Here is a 27,535-nt window from a genome sequence, read left to right as displayed (position 1 = left end):
ATCCCTTTTGTAATAGGAGAGGCTTGAATCCCTTTCAATAATTCCTCTCTTGTGAGATTTCCATGTTCTAGGTGAAATCCCATGCTGACCGCTGCACATAAATTGTTACCGGGAGCAGTGGTTTGAGATAGTAATTTACCTGCACAAATTGATGATGCAGAATTAATGACTGTCTCAGGCAATGGCAAATGAATGTTCAGGGAGTGGTTAGTGGGGGAAGGGGGTTGCAGGCAAGATGGAGGAAGGCTAGTTTTTCTGACCTCAGTGTTTTCTATTTCCTGGGGCCTTTTCTCTGAGATGGACGCAGAGGAAGCCACAGGAGCCATGTGAGTGTGTGTCCCCAGATGTTCTATTTCAATTTCTGTCCCCCTTTGTTCATGGTTCTTTTCTGGGATGGGGAAGGCTTGAAGTCCTTCTAATAATTCTGTTTCTGTAAGGTTTTCTTTCTGCAGTTTCTGCTGAAATTCAATGCTAATCGCCCCACCCAGGCCAGGTGGTGGCTCAATTGTTCTCAAGGGTTGCTTTTCTAAAGAGGGCGGAGATGTGTGAATGGCTTGTGCCTTGGGTGTAGGTATGAGGAGCTGAGGATACAAAGAATTTGCTGTCTCTGCGGAAGACTGAGAAGATGGGGGAAGGGTATGTCTGCCTGCTTCTAAAAGCACATGGTTTGAAACTGCTGTTTTTAAACCTTTTTTTTCTTTGCATTCGATGGCTTCTGTACATTTTTGCCAGATTAATCTTTGCTTTATGGGAGCTCTGGGAGCCGTATGAAGATAATTGCCAATTGAAATCCAATTCTGGGTATTTAGAGTTCCAGACTCCATGGAATACCAAGGGCAACGGCAAGCTATTTCACTTATTAATTTTTCTAAGTCCCCCAGGCTGACTTGCGCTATTTTTCTTCTGGTGATGAAATAATGATTATTAATGATTTGCTGCAGCTCTCTGGCATGTAGCCTCTGCTGTATAGTCAAATCACTGCCCATGCTTACGAGTGTGGGGAACAAACTTGCTAAAAAATACTTAAATATACTAAAAAGTACTTTAATATACTTACGATTAGCAGATCTGTTGAACGGTACGTACCTTTAAGCTATGACCAGCCGAAATAAGCATGGGGTTTATCATCACGTCGCAAGGGTCACCAGATGTAGGAGTAATGAAGAGGCACATCAGACAGCTTTCATGGCAGGCAGGAAGAGAGCAGGCAAAGAGGGTTTGTCCTCAGAGCTCTTCCTTTTATTGTACATTCATACAAAGGCAGATGATGTATCATTACATGATTGGCTACTTTCCCATAGCAACAGAAGAGTCATTACACCATTGGCTTTGGCTCAGGGGGTGTGCACGGATCATTTCATTGGCTGCTGAAATCTATACCTCCTGACTTTGTCCTGCCTCTGACTAGGGAACACCCAGCCCCTCCCCCAGGAATTCAGGGCCAACAGGTATCCTTTCCCAGGCAGAGACTTAAGCACAAGTGATGCTTTTATTCAGGCAAATGTCAGGGAGAAGGGAAGTTAGTGTTTAACCCTGATGAAATGGCTTGCTGGCAAGCGCATATTTCCCACATCATGTTTGTATCTAAGGGCACTGCTCTAGGGCAGAGAACGAACCGATGACTATTTCGGACCACTGTCCAGTGTCATGTGTCATAGAGCTAAGCATACAAAGATCGTCTTATAATACATGGGAAATGCCGGTGTGGTTATTATAAGATGCCAATTTTGACTGATTTCTCGGTGAAAATGGCGAGAGTTTGTTCATCATAATGCCCAGCATAGTTCTTGGTAAATACTGTTTTGGGAATCAGCAAAAGCTGTTCCAAGGGGAGAGATGATTGGGTATACTATTCGGAAAAAGAGGCAGCTGGATCGAGATATCCTGGAGCTTACTAAAAAAGTAAAGGAAGCAAAAGGAGCATATGTGGGCTCCCACTTGGAAACAGATAAACAAACTTTTTGTTTTTTTCAAAATCTTCTTAATGCCAAATTACATCAGAAAGCACTCACTTCTATAACTGCTCTTAAACATAAAGGGGTAGATTTTCAAAACTTGCGCGCATGCATCCATGTGCGCATGCTACCCGGCGCGCACACATGGACACACAATTTTATAACATGAATGCGCCAGTGTGCTCTTGTTATAAAATCAGGGGTCAGCACAAACAAGAGGGTGCACATTTGTGCAACCTGCGTGCACCGATGCCCGCGGCCTTCCTCAGTTCCCTTCCAGTCCACTCCATTTTAAGAGCAGCCTGGGAGAGAACTTCCCTACCCCCTATACTAACCTTCCTACCCCTTCCCGTCCCCTAGCCCTATCCTACCCCCCAAATCTTTGTCTTACCTTTTGCGCCTGCTTGAAGCAGGCGCAGATTGCGCGCGCCGGTACCCTGCTGGCACACGATCCCCCGGCACAGCGGCAAATGTCCGCTGTGCTGGATGCCTCTAGCCACGCCCCTCCTCCCGGACCACCCCGCCCCCTCCCCTTTCCTGAAGCCCCAGGACTTTCGCGCGTGGCAAGGCCTTTGAAAATTGGCCCGTTGCACGTAAGTCCGGCCATGCGCCTGAATCCCTGGGATTTACCCACGTAACATTTTGAAAATATAGCCCAAAGTGTATATTCACGGAAACAAAGTAAACAAGCTGTTAGCTAGTCACACCTAAAATGGAGGCTTCTTTTATCACAACGCTGAAAGATCAACAGGGGAATTTGGTATCCATCTCTGGGAGAGTTTTTCAAGACTACTATCATGCTCTATATTCTAGAGAAAATACTGATGTAACTTATAGAGAGAGTTATTTGAAAGACATTAAGTTGCCTTCCTTAACAGATCATCAATGGATTCTGAACAGGCCTATCAATGCAGTGGGGATTCAAACTGCCATAACAGAGCTCAAGCCCTTAAAAGAACCTAGGCCTGACAGCCTGACGGCGTTATTTTATAAGACACTGCGATTGGAAGTAGTTGAGTCCCTAAAAAAACTGTTTCAAGCAATGATAGAGAAAGGGGAAAATCCAGACTCCATGAAAATGGCGCACATTATTGTACTGTGTAAGCCGGGTAGGGACCCCCAGTTAGCTTCTTCTTATTGTCTTATCTCACTGTTAAATGTAGATTTCAAAATATTTGCAACAATATTAGCCAACCACTTAAATCTCATTCTGCCTGACATAATTTCGATAGGTCAGGCAGAATTTGTGCAGGGATGAAAATAGAGTATGAATGTCTGAAGAATAGCAGTTCTTCGGACCTTGTGTGTGACTAGGGGAGTAGAGGACCCAGTTCTATTTGGATTTGATGTGGAGAGATCATTTGACAGGATGGACTGATCCTTTTTAGTGAGGATATTAGACATTATGGGATTTTAGGGGTTCATCACGGAGGGGATTCAAGTTTTATATAGCAATCCCGCTGTTAGCGTGTGTGCCAATGGAACTGTGTCCCCCTGTTTTTATTAAACTAGGGGTACTAGACAAGCATGTCCTTTAGCTCCTTTACTTTTTATATTATCACTTGAACCGTAAATCCAAGTGTTAGATGAGTTCCTTAGGCAGATAGAGTTCATTAAGAGTAACAATCTTCCAGTGCTATTTTTGTTTACTGGCAATATTTTACTATTTTTGTCAGAAGCAAAGTGGCATCTGAAAGCAATATTGGGCATATTTGCCTGATATGGCACTTTCTCTTGCTTTAAAATTAATACTGATAAATCTGAAGCATTAGCTCTAATAGATAGATTGGAAGAAGTGTCCTGGGAGGGTTTTCCACTACAGTGGACTACATCCAAATTGAATTATTGGGGGATTTGTCTTCACAGGGAGTTGGAAAAATGGTACGTCAGTAATGTAGACCCCATTTTGACCACTTTTAAAAATAAAACACAGACTTGGATGACATTACTGTTGAACATCCTAAGTAGAATAGCACTCATTAAGATGATACTGCTCTCTAAGGGATAGATTTTTATAAATGTACGCGCGGGTGTACTTTTGTTCGTGCACCAGGCGCGAACAAAAGTACGCTGCATTTTATAAGATATGCGCGTAGCCGCGCGTATCTTATAAAATCCGGGGTCAGCGCGCACAAAGAGGTGCACATTTGTGCAACCTGCGCGTGCCGAGCCCAGCGCGCGCTGCCTGTTCCCTCCGAGGCCGCTCCGAAATCGGAGCGGCCTCGGACGGAACTTTCCTTCCGCCTCCCCTCACCTTCCCCTCCCTTCCCCTACCTAACCCACCCCCCCGGCCCTATCTAAACCCCCCTACCTTTGTTGGCAGATTTACGCCTGCGGAAAGCAGGCGTAAATCTGCACGCGCCAGTGGGCTGCTGGCACGCCATCACCCAACCCAGGGGCTGGTCCGGAGGCCTCGACCAAGCCCCCGGGCCGGTGCCACGCCCTCGGGCCCGCCCCCGAAATGCCGCGTCACTCGCGGCCCACCCTCGAAATGCCGCGTCAGTCGCGGCACTCCCCCGACATGCCCCTCCATCAAGCCCCGGGGCTTGCGCGCGCCGCCGAGCCTATGCAAAATAGGCTCGGCGTGCGCAGGGGGGGTTGGGGTAGGTTTTTGGGGGGGTACGCACGTACCCCTTTGAAAATCTACCCCTAAGCTCTTTTATCTTTTACAAATATTACCTATCATGTTGATGCAACAAGATCTTCAGAAGTTACAGAAGGTATGCTCTACATTTATTTGGGGGTGAAGAGTGCTCGTGAGGCTATGTCTAAGTTGATATTTCCTATAATGGATGGAGGTTGAAGGTTTCCTCACTTAAGTTATTACAATATGGGGTGCCTGATGAGAGCCCTGGGTGACTGGATAAGGCAGACACCTCTATGCAGACTTTACCATGGAGCAGACACTGACAGCCCCAATGGATTTGTGTTATGTACTACACTCGCATGTGGAGAAAATCCCTCTACGTGTGTGCTCAAAATATTTTAGTGAGCAACATGCGCCACATGTGGAGAGGGTTGCACCAGCATTTATGGGAGTCATGGGATTTTTCTTTGTAGCTGCCTATTTGTGGAAACCCTGATTTAATGCCTGGGACCCATTCCAAGTGTTTCCAGGATTTAAGGCAAAGGGGTATTGACACCCTAAGTTTTTTTTGTTGATCCTCAACATGGTACTATGCATAGCTTTGAGGTGTGCTTCTAGAATCATTGGGTTTCAGAAAAGGTATTTTCTGGCTTATAAACAATTATGGAGCTACATAAAATTGGTGTTACCTGACCCCAAGGTTCACTTTACTTCTGCTGCTTTTTAGAAGTTGCTGTGCATTTTCGCACCAAACGATATAAGTTTTCTCATATGTAGCATTTTCTGCAAAAACAAGCATAGACAAGTGGAGAGCTGACATAGGAGAGGATCTGAATACGTCAGATGTCTTTGAAGGGTCTATCACTGCCTATGCCAACATTATATCTGCAGCTTTGAGGGATCAACATTTATGGGTTCTGTATAGAATTATAATCTCTCCTCTGCAAGCATTCTGGATGGGCATAGTTGAGTCTGCCAGTTGTCTTAAGTGTTCCAGTCCGAATGCTACATTTATACACAATCTGTGAGAATGCCCGATGGTCACTGCCTTTTGGAAGGAGATAATATGTACGCTGTCTACATTTTTACACATTATTATCCCTTGCAAGGTGTTTGTGTGTTTGCTAGGAGTGGGATTAAAAGACTTATATAGGATGCCAGGGAGCTTGCCTTTTGTAAACAGAAGCCTGGCAGTCACTAAGAAGTGCCTGCTGACAAAATGGGTCATTGTTGAGGCCCCTACAATGGCCTTTTGACATTCAGAATTCGTAATGCTACAGGTCTTGGCTACTTCATTCCCGGAGAAGTACTAAATCCTTTCTCCAAATATGGAGCCCCTTTATACAAGCATTACCCAGTAGGGGTGTGCATTCATTTCCAACGTATTGGTAATCCGCAACGTATAGGGCCATATTCATTGTATTCGTGGGGAAGCGAAACATATCGCAATTCCCCACGAATACAACGAATCTTCACCGAATTATTCGGCCATCTAAAGGAGCAAATTTAAACAACCCCCCACCCTCCTGACCCCCCCAAGACTTACCAAAACTCCCTGGTGGTCCAGCGGGGGGTCCGGGAGTCATCTCCTGCACACACGCCGTCGGCTGCCGGTATTCAAAATGGCGCCGATAGCCTTTGACCTTACTGTGTCACAGGGGCTACCGGTGCCATTGGTCGGCCCCTGTCACATGGTAGGAGCAATGGATGACTGGTGCCATCTTGTGCTCCTACCATATGACAGGGTCAATGTTTAAAAGCTGGCGCAAACCTTTAAAAAGGAGATAGAGCAGCTTTTAAACTAGAACAAAAAAGGAGATAGAGCAGCTTTTAAACTAGAACAAAGGGGAAAGCCGACAGTCGCTCAGCAGCGCATGGTTCGGAGAGATGTATCTTTAAAGGATACTAATGATGCATTAGAATTAGGGCATCCCGACAGTGAGGTTCCAATAATTAGAAAAGTAGTCCAAGTGCCTGTAACTAAAAACTCACCTGAGCTAAAAAATTCTAACTTATCCCTATCAATTAAAAAGCAGAATAAAAATACAATAAAAAAACAAACTTTGAAATGTTTGTATGCTAATGCCAGAAGTCTAAGAAGTAAGATGGGAGAATTAGAATGTATAGCAGTAAATGATGACATAGACTTAATTGGCATCTCAGAGACATGGTGGAAAGAGGATAACCAATGGGACAGTGCTATACCGGGGTACAAATTATATCGCAATGACAGAGAGGAGCAGTCAGGAGGAGGTGTGGCGCTTTATGTCCGGGATGGCATAGAGTCCAACAGGATAAACATCCTGCATGAGACTAAATACAAAATTGAATCTTTATGGGTAGAAATCCCTTGTATATCAGGGAAGACTACAGTGATAGGGGTATACTACCGTCCACCTGGTCAAGATGGTGAGATGGACAGTGAAATGCTCAGAGAAATTAGGGAAGCTAACCAAATTGGTAGTGCAGTAATAATGGGAGACTTCAATTACCCCAATATAGACTGGGTAAATGTATCATCGGGTCACGCTAGAGAGATAACGTTCCTGGATGGAATAAATGATAGCTTTATGGAGCAATTGGTTCAGGAACCGACGAGAGAGGGAGCAATTTTAGATCTAATTCTCAGTGGAGCACAGGACTTGGTGAGAGAGGTAACGGTGGTGGGGCCACTTGGCAATAGTGATCATAATATGATCAAATTTGATTTAATGACTGGAAAAGGAACAGTGTGCAAATCCAAGGCTCTCGTGCTAAACTTTCAAAAGGGAAACTTTGATAAAATGAGAAAAATTGTTAGAAAAAAACTGAAAGGAGCAGCTACAAAAGTAAAAAATGTCCAAGAGGCGTGGTCATTGTTAAAAAATACCATTCTAGAAGCACAGTCCAGATGTATTCCACACATTAAGAAAGGTGGAAAGAAGGCAAAACGATTACCGGCATGGTTAAAAGGGGAGGTGAAAGAAGCTATTTTAGCCAAAAGATCTTCATTCAAAAATTGGAAGAAGGATCCAACAGAAGAAAATAGGATAAAGCATAAACATTGGCAAGTTAAATGTAAGACATTGATAAGACAGGCTAAGAGAGAATTTGAAAAGAAGTTGGCTGTAGAGGCAAAAACTCACAGTAAAAACTTTTTTAAATATATCCGAAGCAGAAAGCCTGTGAGGGAGTCAGTTGGACCGTTAGATGATCGAGGGGTTAAAGGGGCACTTAGAGAAGATAAGGCCATCGCGGAAAGATTAAATGATTTCTTTGCTTCGGTGTTTACTGAAGAGGATGTTGGGGAGGTACCCGTAATGGAGAAGGTTTTCATGGGTAATGATTCAGATGGACTGAATCAAATCACGGTGAACCTAGAAGATGTGGTAGGCCTGATTGACAAACTGAAGAGTAGTAAATCACCTGGACCGGATGGTATACACCCCAGAGTTCTGAAGGAACTAAAAAATGAAATTTCAGACCTATTAGTAAAAATTTGTAACTTATCATTAAAATCATCCATTGTACCTGAAGACTGGAGGATAGCAAATGTAACCCCAATATTTAAAAAGGGCTCCAGGGGCGATCCGGGAAACTACAGACCGGTTAGCCTGACTTCAGTGCCAGGAAAAATAGTGGAAAGTGTTATAAACATCAAAATCACAGAACATATAGAAAGACATGGTTTAATGGAACAAAGTCAGCATGGCTTTACCCAGGGCAAGTCTTGCCTCACAAATCTGCTTCACTTTTTTGAAGGAGTTAATAAACATGTGGATAAAGGTGAACCGGTAGATATAGTATACTTGGATTTTCAGAAGGCGTTTGACAAAGTTCCTCATGAGAGGCTTCTAGGAAAAGTAAAAAGTCATGGGATAGGTGGCGATGTCCTTTCGTGGATTGCAAACTGGCTAAAAGACAGGAAACAGAGAGTAGGATTAAATGGGCAATTTTCTCAGTGGAAGGGAGTGGACAGTGGAGTACCTCAGGGTTCTGTGTTGGGACCCTTACTATTCAATATATTTATAAATGATCTGGAAAGAAATACGACGATGACACTAAATTGTGTGTTATCACAAGCAGATTGTGATAAATTGCAGGAAGACCTTGTGAGACTGGAAAATTGGGCATCCAAATGGCAGATGAAATTTAATGTGGATAAGTGCAAGGTGATGCACATAGGGAAAAATAACCCATGCTATAATTACACGATGTTGGGTTCCATATTAGGTACTACAACCCAAGAAAGAGATCTAGGTGTCATAGTGGATAACACATTGAAATCGTCGGTTCAGTGTGCTGCGGCAGTCAAAAATGCAAACAGAATGTTGGGAATTATTAGAAAAGGAATGATGAATAAAACGGAAAATGTCATAATGCCTCTGTATCGCTCCATGGTGAGACCGCACCTTGAATACTGTGTACAATTCTGGTCGCCGCATCTCAAAAAAGATATAATTGCGATGGAGAAGGTACAGAGAAGGGCTACCAAAATGATAAGGGGAATGGAACAACTCCCCTATGAGGAAAGCTAAAGAGGTTAGGACTTTTCAGCTTGGAGAAGAGACGACTGAGGGGGGATATGATAGAGGTGTTTAAAATCATGAGAGGTCTAGAACGGGTAGATGTGAATCGGTTATTTACTCTTTCGGATAGTAGAAGGACTAGGGGACACTCCATGAAGTTAGCATGGGGCACATTTAAAACTAATCGGAGAAAGTTCTTTTTTACTCAACGCACAATTAAACTCTGGAATTTGTTGCCAGAGAATGTGGTTCGTGCAGTTAGTATAGCTGTGTTTAAAAAAGGATTGGATAAGTTCTTGGAGGAGAAGTCCATTACCTGCTATTAAGTTCACTTAGAGAATAGCCACTGCCATTAGCAATGGTTACATGGAATAGACTTAGTTTTTGGGTACTTGCCAGGTTCTTATGGCCTGGATTGGCCACTGTTGGAAACAGGATGCTGGGCTTGATGGACCCTTGGTCTGACCCAGTATGGCATTTTCTTATGTTCTTATGTTCTTATGTTCTAGAAGGCTAGCTAAGTTAGCCAGATAAACATATTGAGCTAATTTAACCAGGATATTCAGCAACGTGGCTCCCAGATAAGTTTAAAGTTAGCTAGATAAATTTATCTGGCTAACTATAGACCTTGATAGCAAGTCTAACTTATCTAACTAACTTACCAGGTCATTCATCAAAATGCGTTATGGCATTAACGTACGCAATGCTAGTGCGTGACGCAAATGCAAATTTTTGGAAGAGGTGGGATCAGGGAGGATTTAGGGAAATGAGGGGTGATATTGCACTGTGTGATAGCATAATGCATGGTTTAATGCCAGAAATAACTACACCTTTTTTCCTGGTGTTAGGCTGTGCGATATGCCTGAAATGGCCATAATGCAATTTGCGATAAGTTTTTAGAATTGCATTTTGGCCATTTCTGGGCTTGGGAAGGGAGAGGGGAAGAGGAGGGGAGGGAGAGAAAAAAAACCTCTGGGGAGGCACTCACAGTGTGCAACTATTTATATCTTAATAGGAGGGCCATCAAATAGCTTGAGGTGAGGTTTTGGTAGTGGTTTAGGGTTTAGTTTTCATGTAGAGTGAGACGCACGAACAGCACAGTACACCTTGGTGAAGATTTGACATCATTTGGAGTGAGGAAAGTCTCACAAAGATGACATTTTTTTCTATGTTATCTCACCCTAGCTTGATGGTATCCTTTTATGGGGTCCATCAAGCTAGGGTGAGAGAACTTAGTAGAAATACTTTGCTGTTCGTAAATCTCACTCTACATCAGAAACTGACGCCTAAAGCACCACCAACACCTCACCTTGAGATGGCCCTCCTATTGAGATATAAATACTTCACCAATATGAAGGCTTTGTAGATTCATTCTCTCTAAGTGGCAGCAGCTGAATGGGGCCAGATATTCAGATGTTGCCACGTAACTGGATAAATCCCTATTTATCTAGCTAAGTGGTGCTGATTATCAACCTCTAAGTATTTAAAGGTGAATTTTAACAGCCCAACTTGCGCATTAATCAGAGGTGTTATGGATGATGTGTAAGTTAAAAAATAAATAAAAACAGGCAGATCTGCAGGGTTTTAAATCAGATGATAACTGGGTTGAGTTAAGGCTATTATAATAGGGGGTTTTGGAGGACCTATCTCTTAGTTGTGTGAACTAGGGCCGAACTGGTAAAACTTGGAATAGTGTTGACGTGCACTCCTTTTAAAGTCCCCTGATTTACACAGTAGTCTCGGCATCAGTGCACACATGCGTGAATCCACTTAAAATTTGGTGCACATGTGCATGCAGCCAGGCTATTTTATAACATGCGCACATATGTGCATGTATGTTATAAAATGGCCGTGTCCCTGGGCAAAGGCTGACATATGTGCGCCAGTTTAAAAGTACAAGCTATTCCATGTCTTTTTTTTATACTTTTTTTTCTAAGGAATTCTGGAACATATTTTTCGCTTGGCAGTTATGGGATTAGGATGTGTGGATACATGGTGCAAACACTGTTTTAATACATTTTACTTCCATGCTATAAGGCAACAAAAGATGAACCTGTTGGAAAATGGGTATAGACTTTCTATAGCCACTGTATGTGCAGTGACAGCCTTAAGCATTAAGACACTAGCAACAGTACATAGTCATTTGACTATAAAGCACCTACCAATATAATTATAATAGGTGCTGTATAATAATAAATATGTTTTAATTATGTAAAAAGTATTGGGGTATATTATTTACTGTGTTTATGTCAGAGGGCAGGCAAAAACCAGGAGTTTGTGCATTTTGTATTAAATAGCTAGTCAGAGAACAGGCAAAATACAGGAGTTTGTGCATTTGTATTTCCCTCCCTCCCAGCCACCCCTGGCTCATCCTTTAATTTATAGGCAGGTGACCCTTTTACACTAAAAAAAAAAAATCTGCCTTTTAGCTTAAATTCAGAAATTCCCCAAACCTTATCAAGAGTTTAATCATTCCCTTGTAGGTCACTACCAGATAAATAGTGAATACACTAATACATTTAAAAGACCCTAATTCTACGCATTCTTACTTCCTTAGCAACCTAAATTTAACTAGGAACTGGACAAATTTGAGATGAAGGCAGCAGTCCAGCAGCAAGAGTGGGGCCTTCCAGTCCTTTGCATCAAGTGTCACATGTATGATTTTTTACCCGCTGATAAGAAGATGTACATGTACACCCAGTGGGAAGAGTTCCTGTCTCTCAGAGAAGGGTCCAATCTTTGGAGGCTAGAGTAGCAGTCCTGGAAGAGCTGAGGCAGAAAGAAAGGTATATAGATGAGACTTTCAGGGACATATTAGCCAAGTCCCAACTCCAAACTGGCAGCCCTGGTGCTGCCTTGGAAGAGGAAGGTCTCATGATCGGAGAGCATCAACCTGCTTTAGGAGGAAATTATTTTGTAATAAGGACCTATTTTCCAGGTGGTGCAATGTCTTCTCGCACTGAGGATAAGTCTCCCAGGGCTACCGCCCAGGAGAGAAGGGTTAGGTTTGCCATCATTGATGACTTGATTATTAGGAATGTAGACAGTTGGATGGCTAGTGGGTGTGAGGATAACCTGGTAACATTTCTACCTGGTGCAAAGGTGGCGGACCTCATGCGTCATTCAGATAAGATTTTAGACAGTGCTAGGGAGGAGCCAACTGTCGTGGTACATGTGAGCACCAACGACATAGGAAAATGTGGGAAGGAGCTAAATTTAGCCTCTTACGTAGAAAGCTGAAATCCAGAACATCCAGGGTAGCATTCTTTGAAATGCTCACTGTTCCACTCACAGGTCTCCAGAGGCAGGCAGAGCTTCGGAGTCTCAATGCATGGCTGAGATGATGGTGTAAGGAAAAGGAATTCAGTTTTGTAAGAAACTGGGGAAACCTTTGGGGAAGGGGGAGTCTTTTCCGAAAGGATGGACTTCACCTTAACCAGGATGGAACCAGACTGCTGGCACTAACCTTTAAAAGGAGATAGAGCAGCTTATAAACTAAATCAAAGGGGAAAGCCGACAGTCGCTCAGCAGCACATGGTTCGGAGGGAGGTATCTTCAAAGGATTCTAATAAAGCATTAGAATTAGAGCATCCCAACAGAGAGGTTCCAATAATAAGAAAAGTAATGCAAGTGCCTATATTTAAAAACGTATCTGAGCTAAAAGATTCCAATTTATCCCTGTCAACTGAAAAGAAGAATGTTAACGCAAACAAAAAACACACTTTGAATGTTTGTAAGCTAATGCTAGAAGTCTAAGAAGTAAGATGGGAGAATAAGAATGTATAGCAGTGAATGATGACATAGACTTAATTGGAATCTCAGAGACATGGTGGAAATAGTTTAACCAATAGTGATGTGCAATCATTTTTCCCGAATTAGGCAATTTCAATGAAATTGCCTAATTCGGAATGGTTTGGGATAACTGAAAAGCAATCAAATTTTTTCCAAAATTTCAGAAAAAATTCATTTTCGGGTTAGCGCACACTAACGAGAGTTAGTGCACATTAACTCCCGTTAGCGCACACTAACTCCCGATAGTGTGCACTAACCCAAAAATCGGGGCCCCCGAAAAAAAAACAACCCTAACCGTGGGAAAAACAAAATTCCTGCGGGGGGGGGGGACCCGAAACGAAGCCCGACACAATATTTAGACCTGAAGCACATCTCTAATAACCAATAGGATAGTGCTATACCAGGGTACAAATTATATAATGATAGAGGAGCATCTTGGTGGTGGGGTGGTGCTTTATGTCCAGGATGGCATAGAGACTACATGCACGATCAAATCTTTATGGTAGAAAACCCTTGTGAGTAGGGGAAGAGTATAGTGATAGGAGTATAATACCGTCCACCTGGCCAAGATGGTGAGACTAACAGTGAAATGCTAAGAGAAAGTAGGGAAGCTAACCAAATTGGTAGTGCAGTAATAATGGGAGATTTTAATTATCTCAATATTGACTGAGTAAGTGAAACATCAGGACATGCTAGAAAAATAAAGTTCCTGGATCAAATAAATGAGTTTTATAGAGCAATTGGTTCAGGAACCGATGAGAGAGGGAGATATTTTAGATCTAATTCTCAGTGGAGCACAGTATTTGGTGAGAGAGATAATGGTGGTGGGGCCTCTTGGCAATAGTGATCATAATATTATCAAATTTGAACTGTTGACTGGAAGGGGGGCAGTAAGGAAATCCACAGCTCTAGCACTAAACTTTTAAAAGGGAAACTTTGATAAGATGAGAAAAATAGTTTAAAAAATACAAAACTAAAAGGTGCAGCTATAAAGGTAGAGTGTGCAACAGGCATGGACATTGTTACAAAATACCATCTTAGAAATGCAGTCCAGATATATTCCACGCTTTAAGAAAGGTAGAAGAAAGTTTAAATGATTGCCAGCATGGCTAAAAAGTGAGGTGAAAGAGGCTATTTTAGCCAAAAGATCTTCATTCAAAAATTGGAAGAAGGATCTATCAGAAGAAAATAGGATAAAGCATAAGCATTGGCAAGTTAAATGTAAGACATTGATAAGACAGGCTGAGAGAATTTGAAAAGAAGTTGGTCACAGAGGCAAAAAATCATAATAAAAACTTTTTCAAATATATCAGAAGCAGAAAGTCTGTGAGGGAGTCAGTTGAACCATTAGAAGATCAAGGGGTTAAAGGGGCACTTAGGGAAGATAAGGCCATTGTGGAAAGATTAAACAAATTCTTTGCTTCGGTGTTTACTGAAGAGGATGTTGGGGAGATACCCATTCTGTAGACGGTTTTCAAGCGTTATGATTCAGATGAACTGAACCAAATCATGGTGAACCTGGAAGATGTGGTAGGCCAGATTGACAAACTGAAGAGTAGTAAATCACCTGGACCAGCTGGTATTTAACTCAGGTTTCTGAAAGAACTAAAAAATGAAATTTCAGGTCTATTTCAATTAATTTGTAACCTATCATATAAATCATCCATTGTACCTGAAGATTGGAAGATGGCCAATGTAACCCCGATATTTAAAAAGGGCTCCTGGGGGTCATCTGGGAAACTATAGACCGGCGAGCCTGACTTCAGTGCTGGGAAAAATTGTAGAAACTGTTAAAAAGTGTAAAATCATAAAACTAGATGGACATGGTTTAATGGGATACAGCCAGCATGGATTTATCCACGAGAAGTTTTGCATTACAAATCTACTACATATTTTTGAATGGGTGAATAAACATGTGGACAAAGGTGAACCGGTAGATGTGGTGTATTTGGATTTTCAGAAGGTGTTTGACAAAGACCCGCATGAGAAGCTTCTAAGAAATCTAAAAAGTCATGTAACAGGAGGCAATATCCTTTTGTTATTGCCAGCTGGTTAAAAGACAGGAAAGAGAGAGTAGGATTAAATGGTCTGTTTTCACAGTGGAAAAAAGTAAACAGTGGAGTGTCTCAGGGATCTGTACTTGGACCGGTGCTTTTTAATATATTTATAAATGATCTGGAAATGGGTATGATGAGTGACGTGATCAAATTTGCAGATGACACAAAACTGTGCAGATGATACAAAATTGTTCAGAGTAGTTAAATCTCAAGCGGATTATCTTAAATTAGATTGGGCTTCCAAATGGCAGATGAAATTTAACGTGGACAAGGGCAAAGTGATGCATATAGAGAAAAATAATGCTTGCTGTAGTTACACAATGTTAGGTTCTATCTTAGGAGTTACTACCCATGAAAGAGATCTAGGCATCATAGTGGATAATACATTGAAATCGTCAGCTCAGTGTGCTGTGGCAATCAAAAAAGAAAACAGAATGTTAGGAGTTATTAAGAAGGGAATGGCGAATAAAACAATGGATGTTATATTGCCTTTGTATTGCTCCATGGTGAGACCACATCTTGAATACTGTGTGCAATTCTGGTCGCCACATCTCAAAAAAGATATAGTTGCACTGGAGAAAGTGCAGCGAAGGGTGACCAAAAGGGGCATGAAACAGCTGCCCTATGAGGAAAGGCTAAGGAAATTATGTCTGTTCAGTTTGGAGAAGAAATGACTGAGGGGGGATATGATAAAGGTCTACAAAATCATGAAAGGACTTGAACAGGTTAATGTAAATCGGTTATTTACTCTCTCAGATAATAGAAGGACTAGGGGGCACTCAATGAAGTTAACAAGTAGCTCATTTAAAAGAAATCGAAAATTCTTTTTCACTCGGTGCATAGTTAAGCTCTGGAATTCATTGCCAGAGGATGTGGTTATAGCATTTAGTGTAACTGGATTTAAAAAAGGTTTGGGTAAGTTCAAAGAGGAAAAATCCATAAACTGCTATTATTTAATAAGCAATGGTAGCATGAGATTTATTTAATGTTTGGGTACTTGCCAGGTATTTGTGACTTGAATTGGCCACTTAGTCTGCAGTATGGCATATGTTATGTTCTTATGTAGGAAAGAACATGGGAAATCACCATTATTCCAATAAAACCCTTTAACCCCTCGGTCATCTAATGGTCCAGCCGACTCCCTCACAGGTTTCTTGCTTTGGCTATATTTAAAAATGTTTTTATTATGAGTTTTTGCCTTATGTAGGAAAAAATATAGGAAATCACCATTATTCCAATAAAAGAGAGGGGAGGAAGAGCGAAAATACAGCAAGGAGCCACAGTTAGTCAAAATAAAGATAAATTATATCCCCTTCCCCAACTTTTCAAAAACAAGCTCTCTACAAAACAATTATCAAGTCAGACTTTATGTTTCATTATGTTGTATCAAACAGTTAAGTTATCAATTACTTCTGAATCTAATTTCATCACTTAGAAATGTATGCACCATGTGTGCTGTATTTCTCTCTTCTGTGTTCTGCTTTCATGTACATTATCACTAACTTGACCTGCTCTTGATTTTCTCATATCCAGTTATAGTGTCCTAGTGTGTTTCAGAAATTAGGACTGAGGCTCAAGACTGAATTAAACAGATTTATTAAGACATGTCAAGAATTTGTAGTGATGGTAACTGTTCTCATGCTTTTTTTTTTGTCTATGGGTGTAACCTGATCCTCTGACCCCTGGTAGCTTGGTGGAGCTATGCCCCAAAACCTAGAGTGGAGCATAAATAAATCCAAATTGGTAGAAAGCACAAACAAATCCTGGTCAGGACCAGGCCCAGATTTTGGAATAGGCAACCGCTTAGCACAACACATTTTTAAAGCGCCAAATATCCAGGATAAAAGAGGAGACTGCTTCCAGTTGCTTTAAGACAATGAACTGTCACAGCTTCAAAGGGGCGTCACCATGGTATTCTGCCTATGGGTGCCAAAGTCTTACATCCAGCTCTGGTCAGAATTGCTGAGATGTTTCTCAAGGACTTATGATATCAGTCTGCTGGCGTAAAGTATTGAACACGTGCGCAGCTGATTAATATTTAAATGAAATTGTTCATTCTCTTCATATTTTTCTTTTTAGGTTTTGTTTTGGATCTGCACTGCATTTTGGGGAGTACAAAGCATCAAGCAAGTGGTGCTAAAGAAAGTGAAATATCATTGAAAGAACATATGCACCCTCCTTTTAGACTACGCGAACAACGTGCCTTGATCATTCTTTGAATGTCAGCTATAGAAGCCGATGTCAATACCTCCACTGAAGACCAATTATACCATTATAGAAACTAAATCAAGAAATTGCATTTTGATTGCAGACATTTTGTTTAATTCTAACTTGATAAAAACAACAATGCTTACCTATTGCATTACTTTGATTGCTGTCTCATATCTTATTATATATTAATGTTCAAATATAATTTTTCCTACTAGTAAAACAATTATGCATTGTACTATACTGTAGTATGATGTTGTTTTGTTTTATATTATATTTTCAACCATTTGTAACAAAAGATTCCCAAAATATAGTAGTTTGGTTGATACCCTTTGTGTTGTGAGTTACTGCGACCATAATATATCCAAGCATCTCTCCTGAGGTGCTACAAAAGTATTTTCATGTGCTCAGTTCTAGGGATGTGCAAACAATTCAGATGCAAGTTTGACAGGAAATGTGGAATTTTACTGATATCCATTAGAAAAATCCATGAGATATTTCATTGTGAATCTGAGGCAGATAAGAGAAAAAGTATTGTTATCCTTGGGAGTGTGTAATGAGAAATGAGAAATAAATCTATTTTGGGATCTGCCAGGTACTTGGGACCTGGACTGGCCACTGTAGGAGACAGGATTCTGAGCTTGATAGACCTTGGTATGACCCAACATGATATTTCTTATGTTTTTATAAGAATCCAAAGCAGATCTGAAAAACTCCTCAGCAGATTCTCCAGTTCCAGGATATCTACAGTGGATTTTCACAGATCTGCCTAAAATTTCTTAAGATCCACTGTGGATTTTACCATAAATGCAGTTTTTGATTTTGGTGAACTGACTCAGCAGACCTGAGGGTTTTTCATGAGTTCACCGAACCAGGTGTTCAGAATGTTTTATTATTAACATTTCACACATCCCTACTCAAATGCACATCCCAACTGAACTACAACTAGAGAGTATTGAGTGTATTTATATTTCCAGTCCTGACGGCACTGCTTAATCATCCCTCTCCATCGCTTGTGGTTTATGGACAAACACTTGTTTTTCATACTTCAGTTAATAAGCCGCAGTTGCTATATGATGTGTATCTGACTAAATGAACTGGGAATGAAACAGGCTGGTAGATCAGCATTGTGGTTAGAATACAACATTACAATCCTGGGAACCAACATTAAGTTTCTTTATCTATAATTCACTATTTATTTCTGAAAACTCCCTCAACTTCCCTGCACTCAAATTCAGATTATAAACTCTCTGAGAAGACATTTGAATTGTCTTGAAAGCAGCTTTTACCGTATAAATAATATTTTATTAATATAGGATAGTGAAAGCCAGTTAAGCAGTGCTGACTGCACAGTTATTTTCACAGAGGGGGGAATTAGCTGAAACAGCAGGGATCTTCCTTAATGCGAGAAGTCACCCAGTTGATGCCCACCTTCTGCACGGTGCTGTTGTTGCGCATCCCGGCCGCGCTGGTGCCACGGCTGGCTCCACTCACCTCGGGCTTCCCTCCTCAAGGCCTGGTCCGTCCTCCCTTGCAGCCGCCGCCAGTTCCCGACATCCACGGCATTCCATGGCCTCTCCCAGGCCTTCAAGGCCTTCGACCTCACACAGCTCCTCATGCCAAGGCTCGGCGTCCTCACTGGTGTCGGGTCCGCCCCTAAGCATGCGCTTAAAGGGCCAAGGTGGGAAGCTCCTCCATGGCGCACGACAATGACGTCACCTGAGCCCTGTATAAAAGGCGGGGCTCAGGCTCCAGTTCCTTGCCTTGGCAAACGGTTTGTCTCTTCGTTGAGAAGCTAGTTGCCATCCTGTGTTCCTAGGTGCTTGTTCCTTGCCTGTTCCAGTGTTCCTGTTCCAGTACATGTTCCTGTGTCTTCCAGTGCTCCTGCGTTCCTGTGGTCCTTCCTGTGCTCTAGCATCTGTTCCTGTTCCGCTTCTCTGGTTGTACCCTTCGGACTGATATTTGGTACTGACCTCGGCTTGCCTCTGACCACGCTTGGACTGACCCACAGTATCGACCTCTGCCTGCCTTTGACCACGTTTGGACCGCTGCTTGCTACTGACCATGCTCGGACTGATACCTGGACTGACCTTTGCTTTGGCTGACCACCCTCGGATGGATAACCCTGGCTTTAACCCTTGCACTCCACATGGACACTCTCTTTGCTACTCTCGTGGCCACTAGGCCTGCCTGCTCTGATGTCACCCGCGGCCTTCTACCAGCTAGACCACTAGGCCCTGCCTATCCCGACAGGAGGACCTTCAGTTCCTGCTCCATTCCAGTGGTCTCCAGTAACCTCTGTTCCGGTCTAGCTCAACTGTTCTCCAGTAGCCACGCACCCTTGCTCTTGGTGGGCACACCTTTCTGCTACCTCTCCAGGAGAACCTCCGAGGCCTATCTAAGCCCAGGCGGTCCGGGTACCCAAGCGCTCAACCTGCGGAAACCCCGGACAATTATTGGTGAAGCTCTAGCTAGCCTCTATCTCCTCGTGTGCTCCGCCTCCTGATGGCAGGCGCACTCTGGGAACCCTCAGGAGGCCATACCAATCCTGCACCAGGCCAAGGGTCCACCTCCAGCGCAACAGCTGTTCTGGCACTTAGAGGTCAATACTGAAAGAATACTAAACGCCTACCTACCACTTTTTTACACACCTAACGTTTGGTGAACTTTCAGCCAAAATTAAGTGACTTAAGTTTCAGGGTAAAAATTCATGTAATTTAGATCCCTAAATCCAAGGCAACTAATTTTAGGCCTTCTGTTCACTCTTCTAAAGGTAAACAGAAAAACACATAAATTAGGAACCTAACACTGGATATCAAAGCTAAGCACCTACATTTTCTACCCCAAACTTGTAGCCACCAACTTTTTAGTCACCTAAATTTCAATGCTTAGATGCCTAAAGCCTTTGAAATTTGACCTATATGTTTTTCAAACAAAATGAGTATAATCTAGACAAATCTGTTCACTAACAAATGAAGCGAAGGTCACTGACTTCAGGATATGGGAAAATGTTTTGGGGAGGGGTCTATTCTATTTTGCACTCTTGTTCTGTACTAAACACAGACTTGAACTGCCCCATACTAAGACTAGGGTTCTGAACTTCAAGGGGACAGACATCAAGATAAGTGATAGTACTGAAGAGGCTATATCAGAAATTCAAGAGCTGAAGGGCGCGGAAAAACTCTGGTTAGCAAAAAAGGAGCACTGAGAAGACATCAAGTCTCTGTGTAATGTAAGATAAAGGGAAAAGCAGAATGAGAGATCAATATGTTTCTCAAAGGAGACAGCAGAAAAGGATAGAGCAAAGAGAGCAGCATTCAGAATATACAAAACCCACAGGCAGAAAAGGATGGACAGAGTTAGAAAAAAATTAAGAACATAAGAAGTTACTATACTGGGTCAGACCGAGAGTCCATTAAACCCAGCATCGTTGTTTCCAACAGTGGCCAATCCAGATTACAAGTACACAAACATTAAATAGATTCCATGCTACCAATGCCAGTAATAGAAGTGGCTATTCCCTAAGTCAACTTGATTAATAGCAGTTTTTGGACTTCTCCAGGAATTTATCCAAATCTTCTTTAAACCCAGCTACACTAACTGCCTTTAACCATATTTTCTGGCAATGAATTCCAGGGCTTGATCGTGCATTGAGGGCTAGATTTTAAAAGCCCTGCGCGCGTAAATCCTGCTGGATTTACGCGCGCAGGGCACTCGCGTGCCTATTTTGCATAGGCCACTGGCGCGTGCAAAGCCCTGGGACGTGCGTAAGTCCCGGGGCTTCGTAAAAGGGGCGGGAGGGGGTGTGTCTGGGGTCAGGGGGTGGTCCAGGGCGGGTCTGGGGGCGTGGTGATGGTTCGGGGGCAGGCCGGAGGGCGGTCCCGAGTCCCCCGGCACTGCGGCCTGTGCTGGGGGATGCTGAGGCGACGCGAGCAAGTTACGCCTGCTTCCAGCAGGTGTAACTTGCACAACAAAAGGTAGGGGGGGATTTAGGTAGGGCTGGGGGGTGGGGTAGATAGGGGAAGGGAGGGGAAGGTGGGGGGACGCAGAAGGAAAGTTCCCTTCGAGGCCATTCCGATTTCAGAGCGTCCTCGGAGGGAACGGAGGCAGGCTGCGCGGCTCGGCGCGCGCAGGCTGCCGATTTTGCACAGCCTTGCGCACGCCGACCCTGGATTTTATAAGATACGCGCGTATCTTATAAAATCCGGTGTACTTTTGTTCACGCGCGCGTATGTTTTTAAGATCTACCTCTGAGTGAAAAGTAATTTTCTCTGATTTGTTTTAAGTGTCTACTTGCCAAATTCATGGAGTGCCCCCTAGTCTTTATATTATCCAAAAGAGTAAGAAACCAATTCTCAGTTACCCGTTCAAGTCCGTTCAAGTATAGATCCCCGAGGCACTCCACTATTTCACTTTTCCACTGTGAAAACAGACCATTTAATACTACTCTCTGATTCCTGTCTTTTAACCAGTTTGTAATCCACGAAAGGACATCGCCTCCTATCACATGACTTTTTAGTTTTCTTAGAAGCCTCTCAGGAGGGACTTTGTCAAACGCCTTCTGTACTACTACATCTATGATTCACCTTTATCCACATATTTATTAACCCCCTTGAAAAAAATGTAGCAGATTTGTGAGGGAAGATTTCCCTTGGGTAAATTAATGCTGGCTGTGTCCCATTAAACCATGTCTATATATTTGTTCTGTGTGATTTTGTTCTTTAGACTAGTTTCCATGATTTTTCCTAGCACTAAATTTAGGCTACCAGTCTGTTAACTGGGAGGTTTACTATACTGCTGTATTTTGTTACTAGTGGGGTGAAATATTGCATTCCAGTGATATATTTATTTATTTAAAAATGCTTATATTCCACAACCTCCATAAATCAGTTCAGCATGGATTACAGTAAAACAATCATAAAATGACATAATAAAAAATACATGTACGGCACATGCCCCTCCCTGGTAAAACATTGCAGTTTTTTTCCCTGCAAAAAGATGCATAGTAAAAAAGATCACAGGGTAAAATAAGCTGCCCCCCCCCCTTTCCAAAGTGTAAAAATCTCCTCAGGGATCTAGTCAGACTCCCACCCACACCCCCACCTGTCAAGGCAGTTTTGCAGGGCCCAAAGTTGAAAAATAAAAAATTATCACATGGCAATACCCTGCCCCGTTCCAAACTACTTCCCGTTAAATATTTCCCCTGGCTTCCAAATCTCCCCAAGGCATCCTGCCCCCCACCCTCCAACATTAGAAGTAGTTCTTGGTGTCTGTGGGGGCCTGGAGGGCACCCTTGGCTCCTGGCCAGTGGACACCATCTTTCAAAATGGTGCCGGCCGCCATTGCCATTTCTAATGCTTTTCCTGTTTTCCTCAGATTGATTCTTTTTCCAATTTTTGAAAGATGTTTTTAGCTAAAATTACTTCTTTCACTTCACCTTTTAACCATGCTGGCAGTCGTTTGGCCTTCCTTCCATTTTTTTAAATGCATGGACTACATCTGGACTGAACTTCCAAGATGGTATTTTTAAACAATGACCACGCCTGATGTAAACCTTTATAGCTGCAATGTTTTCCTCATTTTATCAGTCTCCCTTTTGAAAGTTTTAAGCAGTAGATTTACTTAATATTTTGAGCTGTAGATTTACTTAATGTTCTCCCTCCAGTCATAAAGTCAAATTTAATGGCATTTAATCACTGTTGCCAAGCAGCCCCACCACCTTTACTTCTCATACCAAATCCTGTGTTCCACTAAGAATTAGGTCTAAAATAGTTCCCCCTCTTGCCAGTTCTCTGACCAACTGCTCTATGAAGCAGTTATTTATTTCATGTAGAAACTTTATCTCTCCATCATGTCCTAATGGTACATTTACTCTATAAATTTTGGGATAATTGAAATCTCCCATTATTTCTGCGCTGCCCAATTTATTAGCTTCCCAATTCTCTGTTAACATTTCATCATCTGTCTATTCATTTTAGTATGGTGGATAGTAATATAACAAAACACCACACCACGCTATACTCTTCCCCATCACACATGGAATTTCTTCCAGTAAAGATTTTACTGTGCATTTAGTCTCCTGCATGATCTTTATCCTGTTGGACTTAACGCCATGTCTAACATAAAGAACCAACCTCCCCCTGCCCCCCCCCCAAATTTATCCACCCTATCATTGCGATATGATTTGTACCCTTTCCTGATCGTTATCCTTCCACCAGGTCTCTGAAATGCCATTTATGTTTACCACTTTATCAATGTTATACATTCAAACTCTTCCATTTTACCGTTTCAATTTCTGGCATAGGTATACAGATATTTTAAAGTGTGTTGTTTTGTTTATATTAACAATCCGCTGATTAGTTGACAGGGTAATGTCGAATGTTTACTCAGATGGTTCTTTACTTAAAGGAATAATATATCCCCTATACCTGTATATATATTTTTCAACATTTATTATATCAAAATTTTAAAATACATTAACATACATATATCCCTATATATATCACAATACATATATCACAGTACATATTATCAAATAACATTCATACTACATTTACACAATACATTACAATTTTAATGTTATCATATTTCTCAAAACCATTTTTTATACAAAAACATATATATTTAATGTCTTCTAAAAGCTTCCTATACACAATAGTATCTATTTTACCACAGAAAAAGTAGTACAATTCTTATATTTTCCTTCTTCTTTAACCATTCCCAATAATGCAATCCTTGAATTTTTCTTCTTCTTCTTCTAAACATTCCCGACAGGAAGCTCTTATTTCACCATTGGTTTCATCAGGGGATTAAATTTCATCATATGAACAAATACCACATTTCCATATAGGAGCAATCCAAACTCATATCCCACTGAGTATTCCAATCTTCTTCAAAAATCTACTCTTGTAATACAAATACATATAGGGGCGGATTTTAAAACGAGCGCGAACAGCCTACTTTTGTTTGCGCTCCAGGCGCAAACAAAAGTACGCTGGATTTTAGTAGATACGCGCGGAGCCGCGCGTATCCACTAAAATCCTGGATCGGCGCGCGCAAGGCTATGAATTTTGTATAGCCGGCGCGCGCCGAGCCGCGCTGCCTACCCCCGTTCCCTCCAAGGCCGCTCCGAAATCGGAGCGGCCTCGGAGGGAACTTTCCTTTGCCCTCCCCTCACCTTCCCCTCCCTTCCCCTACCTAACCCACCCGCCCGGCCCTGTCTAAACCCCCCCCTTACCTTTGTCGGGGGATTTACGCCTCCCTCTGGGAGGCGTAAATCCCCGCGCACCAGCGGGCCTCCTGCGCGCCGGGCCGCGACCTGGGGGCGGGTACGGAGGGCGCGGCCACGCCCCCGGGCCGTAGCCACGCCCCCGTACCCGCCCCCAAAACGCTGCCGACACGCCCCCGAAACGCCGCGACGACCGGGCCCGCCCCCCGACATGCCCCCGACACGCCCCCCTCCGAGAACCCCGGGACTTACGCGAGTCCCGGGGCTCTGCGCGCGCCGGGAGGCCTATGTAAAATAGGCTTCCCGGCGAGCAGGGCTCTGAAAATCCGCCCCATATTGAATCACTTTCTAACATACACTCTAAAAACAATCATTAAATATCACTATCTCATCTCTTCTTTAAGAACCTGCCATGCAACACTCAACTAAATCAATTTAAATTATACCTAACCTGGTCACATCTAACCTACAGTATTATAAATACACAATATCCAATATATCCTTTACAAAACATTAAATCCCCATTGATACTGCCACTTACCTCCAAAATTTTGAAAAACTATTACCTTCTACTCATGACGAACACACCATGCATCATTTCCTACTCAAAAATATATGTACTTTCCTTTTGCAGTCACTGACCAGAAAACAATCACAATAATGGATTTAATATTACATCCTCTCAACAATGACCTAAAAAAACATCAACTCGATGCATTATCCACCAAACCAAAATCTTTTTTATTTATTAACTACTTCTTTGATGTTACATCCAATTACTTCACAACGCTGTCAGCATCCATATTCAAAATGCCACAGCTGCACATATACAAAAACCACACCCTTTAAATACCCATATGTCAGCTCAACCCACATCCAATCAACAACTACGTATCTACACGCCTCAGAATACCTGTATATCGAACAATCTCTCATCTAATCAGCAAAACTCCTTCCATTTAATTCATCAGATGTATGCACTCCACTCCACATTTTGGTTTAATCCCATTGGCTCAATTATTCCCCAATTGAAAATATACCACTGTTCTTTCTGTAATAATATTTTCAAAACATTGCCACCCCGACTTAACTGAACTTGACTGAGCTCACAAAATCTCAAATCTTGCACTCTATGTCCCGCCTGTTTCCAATGTTGCACTAAAGGTGCATTTTCCCTTTCAATACGAATATTACTCAAATGTTCCACTATTCTAACCTTAAAGGCACATTGGTTACTTTTATTGGAACCTCTCTATTGCGATGCCCTAATCCTTCTGTTATTTTAATATTCTTTGAAGATATCTCCCTCCAAAGCTTGCACTGCAAAGTGACTGTCAGCTTTCCTCCCTGTTCTAATTTGAAAGCTGATCTATCTCCTTTTTGATGTTTAGTACCAGCAGACTGGTTCTATCCTGGTTAAGGTGGAAACCTTCTCCAAAATTTTTGCCCAGTTCCTAGCAAGTCCTCTTCCCTACACCATTGTTTTATCCATGCATTAAGACTCTGGAGCTCTGCCTACCTCCGGGGGTCAGGTAAAGGCTGAGAGCTGGATACAGGGACTAGCTGAGGGCTGGATACAGGAACTGGCCGAGGCTGGATATAGAGAGCACAAACTGGGGCTGGATCTGAGGCAAAGGACAAGGGCAAGGCCTATGGAATAGACTAAGGACTAAACTGGATTGGGCAGGGCAAGGACTGGACAAGAACAGGTCTGGACTAGACAAAGACAGGACTGGACTAGACAGGTAACTGAGACAAGAAAGCCCAATAGGTCACAAGCCTGGGCAAGGTAATTCTAGTATGCCTGGAGGCCGTAAAAACAGTCCAGGAGGGCACAGAGCATGTCCGGGAGACCTGAGAGTTGCAGAGCAAGGTCTGGAAGGGCCCAATGCCTGGCAAGAGGCCAAGAGAGGCCACAGAGCAAAGTGAGAGACCAAGAGAGTCCACAAGGCATGGCAGCAGCCTGGTAGGGCCACAAGGCAAGGCAGAAAGCCCGGAGGCCACAAGACTAGGCAAGGCAGGAGGTCCAGAGGCCACAAGGCTAGGAAAAGCAGAAGGCCCAGAGACCACAAGACTAGGCAAGGCAGGAGGTCCAGAGGCCACAAGGCTAGGCAAGGCAGGGGTCCTGGAGGCCACAAGGCTAGGCAAGATAGAATAGCAAGAGTAGCCAGGTCAGAGAACCAAAGTGACTCAAGAAGAAGCACTCAGGCACTGAGCAGGCTGGGTTAAGTAGGGCTGAGGGTGAGGCGTGGTGTGACCAGTGAGGAGGTAACTGGCAGAGCTGTGAGCAAGCCTCACTGAGTACCCCTGGTAGAAGGAATGTTGACGGGGGAGACTGCAAAGCAGGCAAAACCATGACAAATACTTACTGATCCTCTTCAGCCACCAGAAAAATCTTCTTCTCTCAATACTCTCTCAGGATTGAGGGTTACTTCACTTTCCATTGCCTCAGGTATGAACATAAAAACTTATTTACTTCTTTTCCCCCATAGATATACAATTGGGGGGGGGGGGGAAACATTAGTAAATCAGGATCTTAGATTGTAAGCCTTCAGGGGACAGGACCTAAAGTACCTGAATGTAATCTGCTTTGAAGTGAATGACCAGTCACAAAATGGAAAATATACATTTATTTTGAAGAAGGCACAATAAGAAATAACTACTGTGAAAAGGGAATGCTATTTTTTAAATTTGTGCAACAGTATTAGTGTGTTAAATAGTTTGTGTCATGTGGGCTTGCAGCTAGCCTCAATTGTTTTGAGACGATCCATGCTTGCCAACTGTTTTGGCACCAAATGCTAAATGTAGAATCCCTCAGAAAGGAATTTATCCCTCTTCATTGTTTCTCATGGTGTGGGGCTGGGGGCAGGGAGTTACTCTTTCCACTATCCTGCTTGAATTCCAAGGCGGGGGGATGGGGTCTATTGCATGACCTTAAGGAGTATTCTAAAAATGGACAGGAGTTGGGAAGCCATCCTACAACACAGGAAGATTGGTCAGTAATGCATACTTAGAACTATTATTCATTTCTCACATGCTTTCTTGTTTTCCAAGTTATAGAGTTAAGATTAGAAAACTCAGAACAACTGAAATAAGGTGGACTGACCTGCAAGGGGAGCAATAATCTGCTAATGACCTTGATTTAAAATAAGTAATTACAAAGGGATATTTCATGCATTTGTTCTGTGCAAATTGTTTTA

At 42.6% G+C, this 27,535-nt stretch overlaps 1 protein-coding gene across 3 annotated transcripts in view; it reads left to right on the top strand.

Annotated features, from left to right (window-relative positions):
* The window catches only part of AGMO (alkylglycerol monooxygenase), a 672,742-nt gene extending 655,307 nt beyond the window's left edge, over window positions 1-17,435 (top strand). For all 3 annotated transcript variants that reach the window (XM_029589002.1, XM_029589005.1, XM_029589006.1), the window contains one exon: window positions 16,979-17,435. In XM_029589002.1, coding sequence (XP_029444862.1) covers window positions 16,979-17,059 — 81 coding nt within the window. In that variant the 3' untranslated portion in view covers window positions 17,060-17,435. The remainder of the gene's footprint in view (window positions 1-16,978) is intronic.
* The last annotated feature ends 10,100 nt before the right edge of the window (window positions 17,436-27,535 follow it).

Source organism: Rhinatrema bivittatum, chromosome 2 (assembly GCF_901001135.1).
Source record: "Rhinatrema bivittatum chromosome 2, aRhiBiv1.1, whole genome shotgun sequence".
Taxonomy (NCBI): domain Eukaryota; kingdom Metazoa; phylum Chordata; class Amphibia; order Gymnophiona; family Rhinatrematidae; genus Rhinatrema; species Rhinatrema bivittatum.
This window is presented reverse-complemented; position numbering and strand designations above follow the sequence as displayed.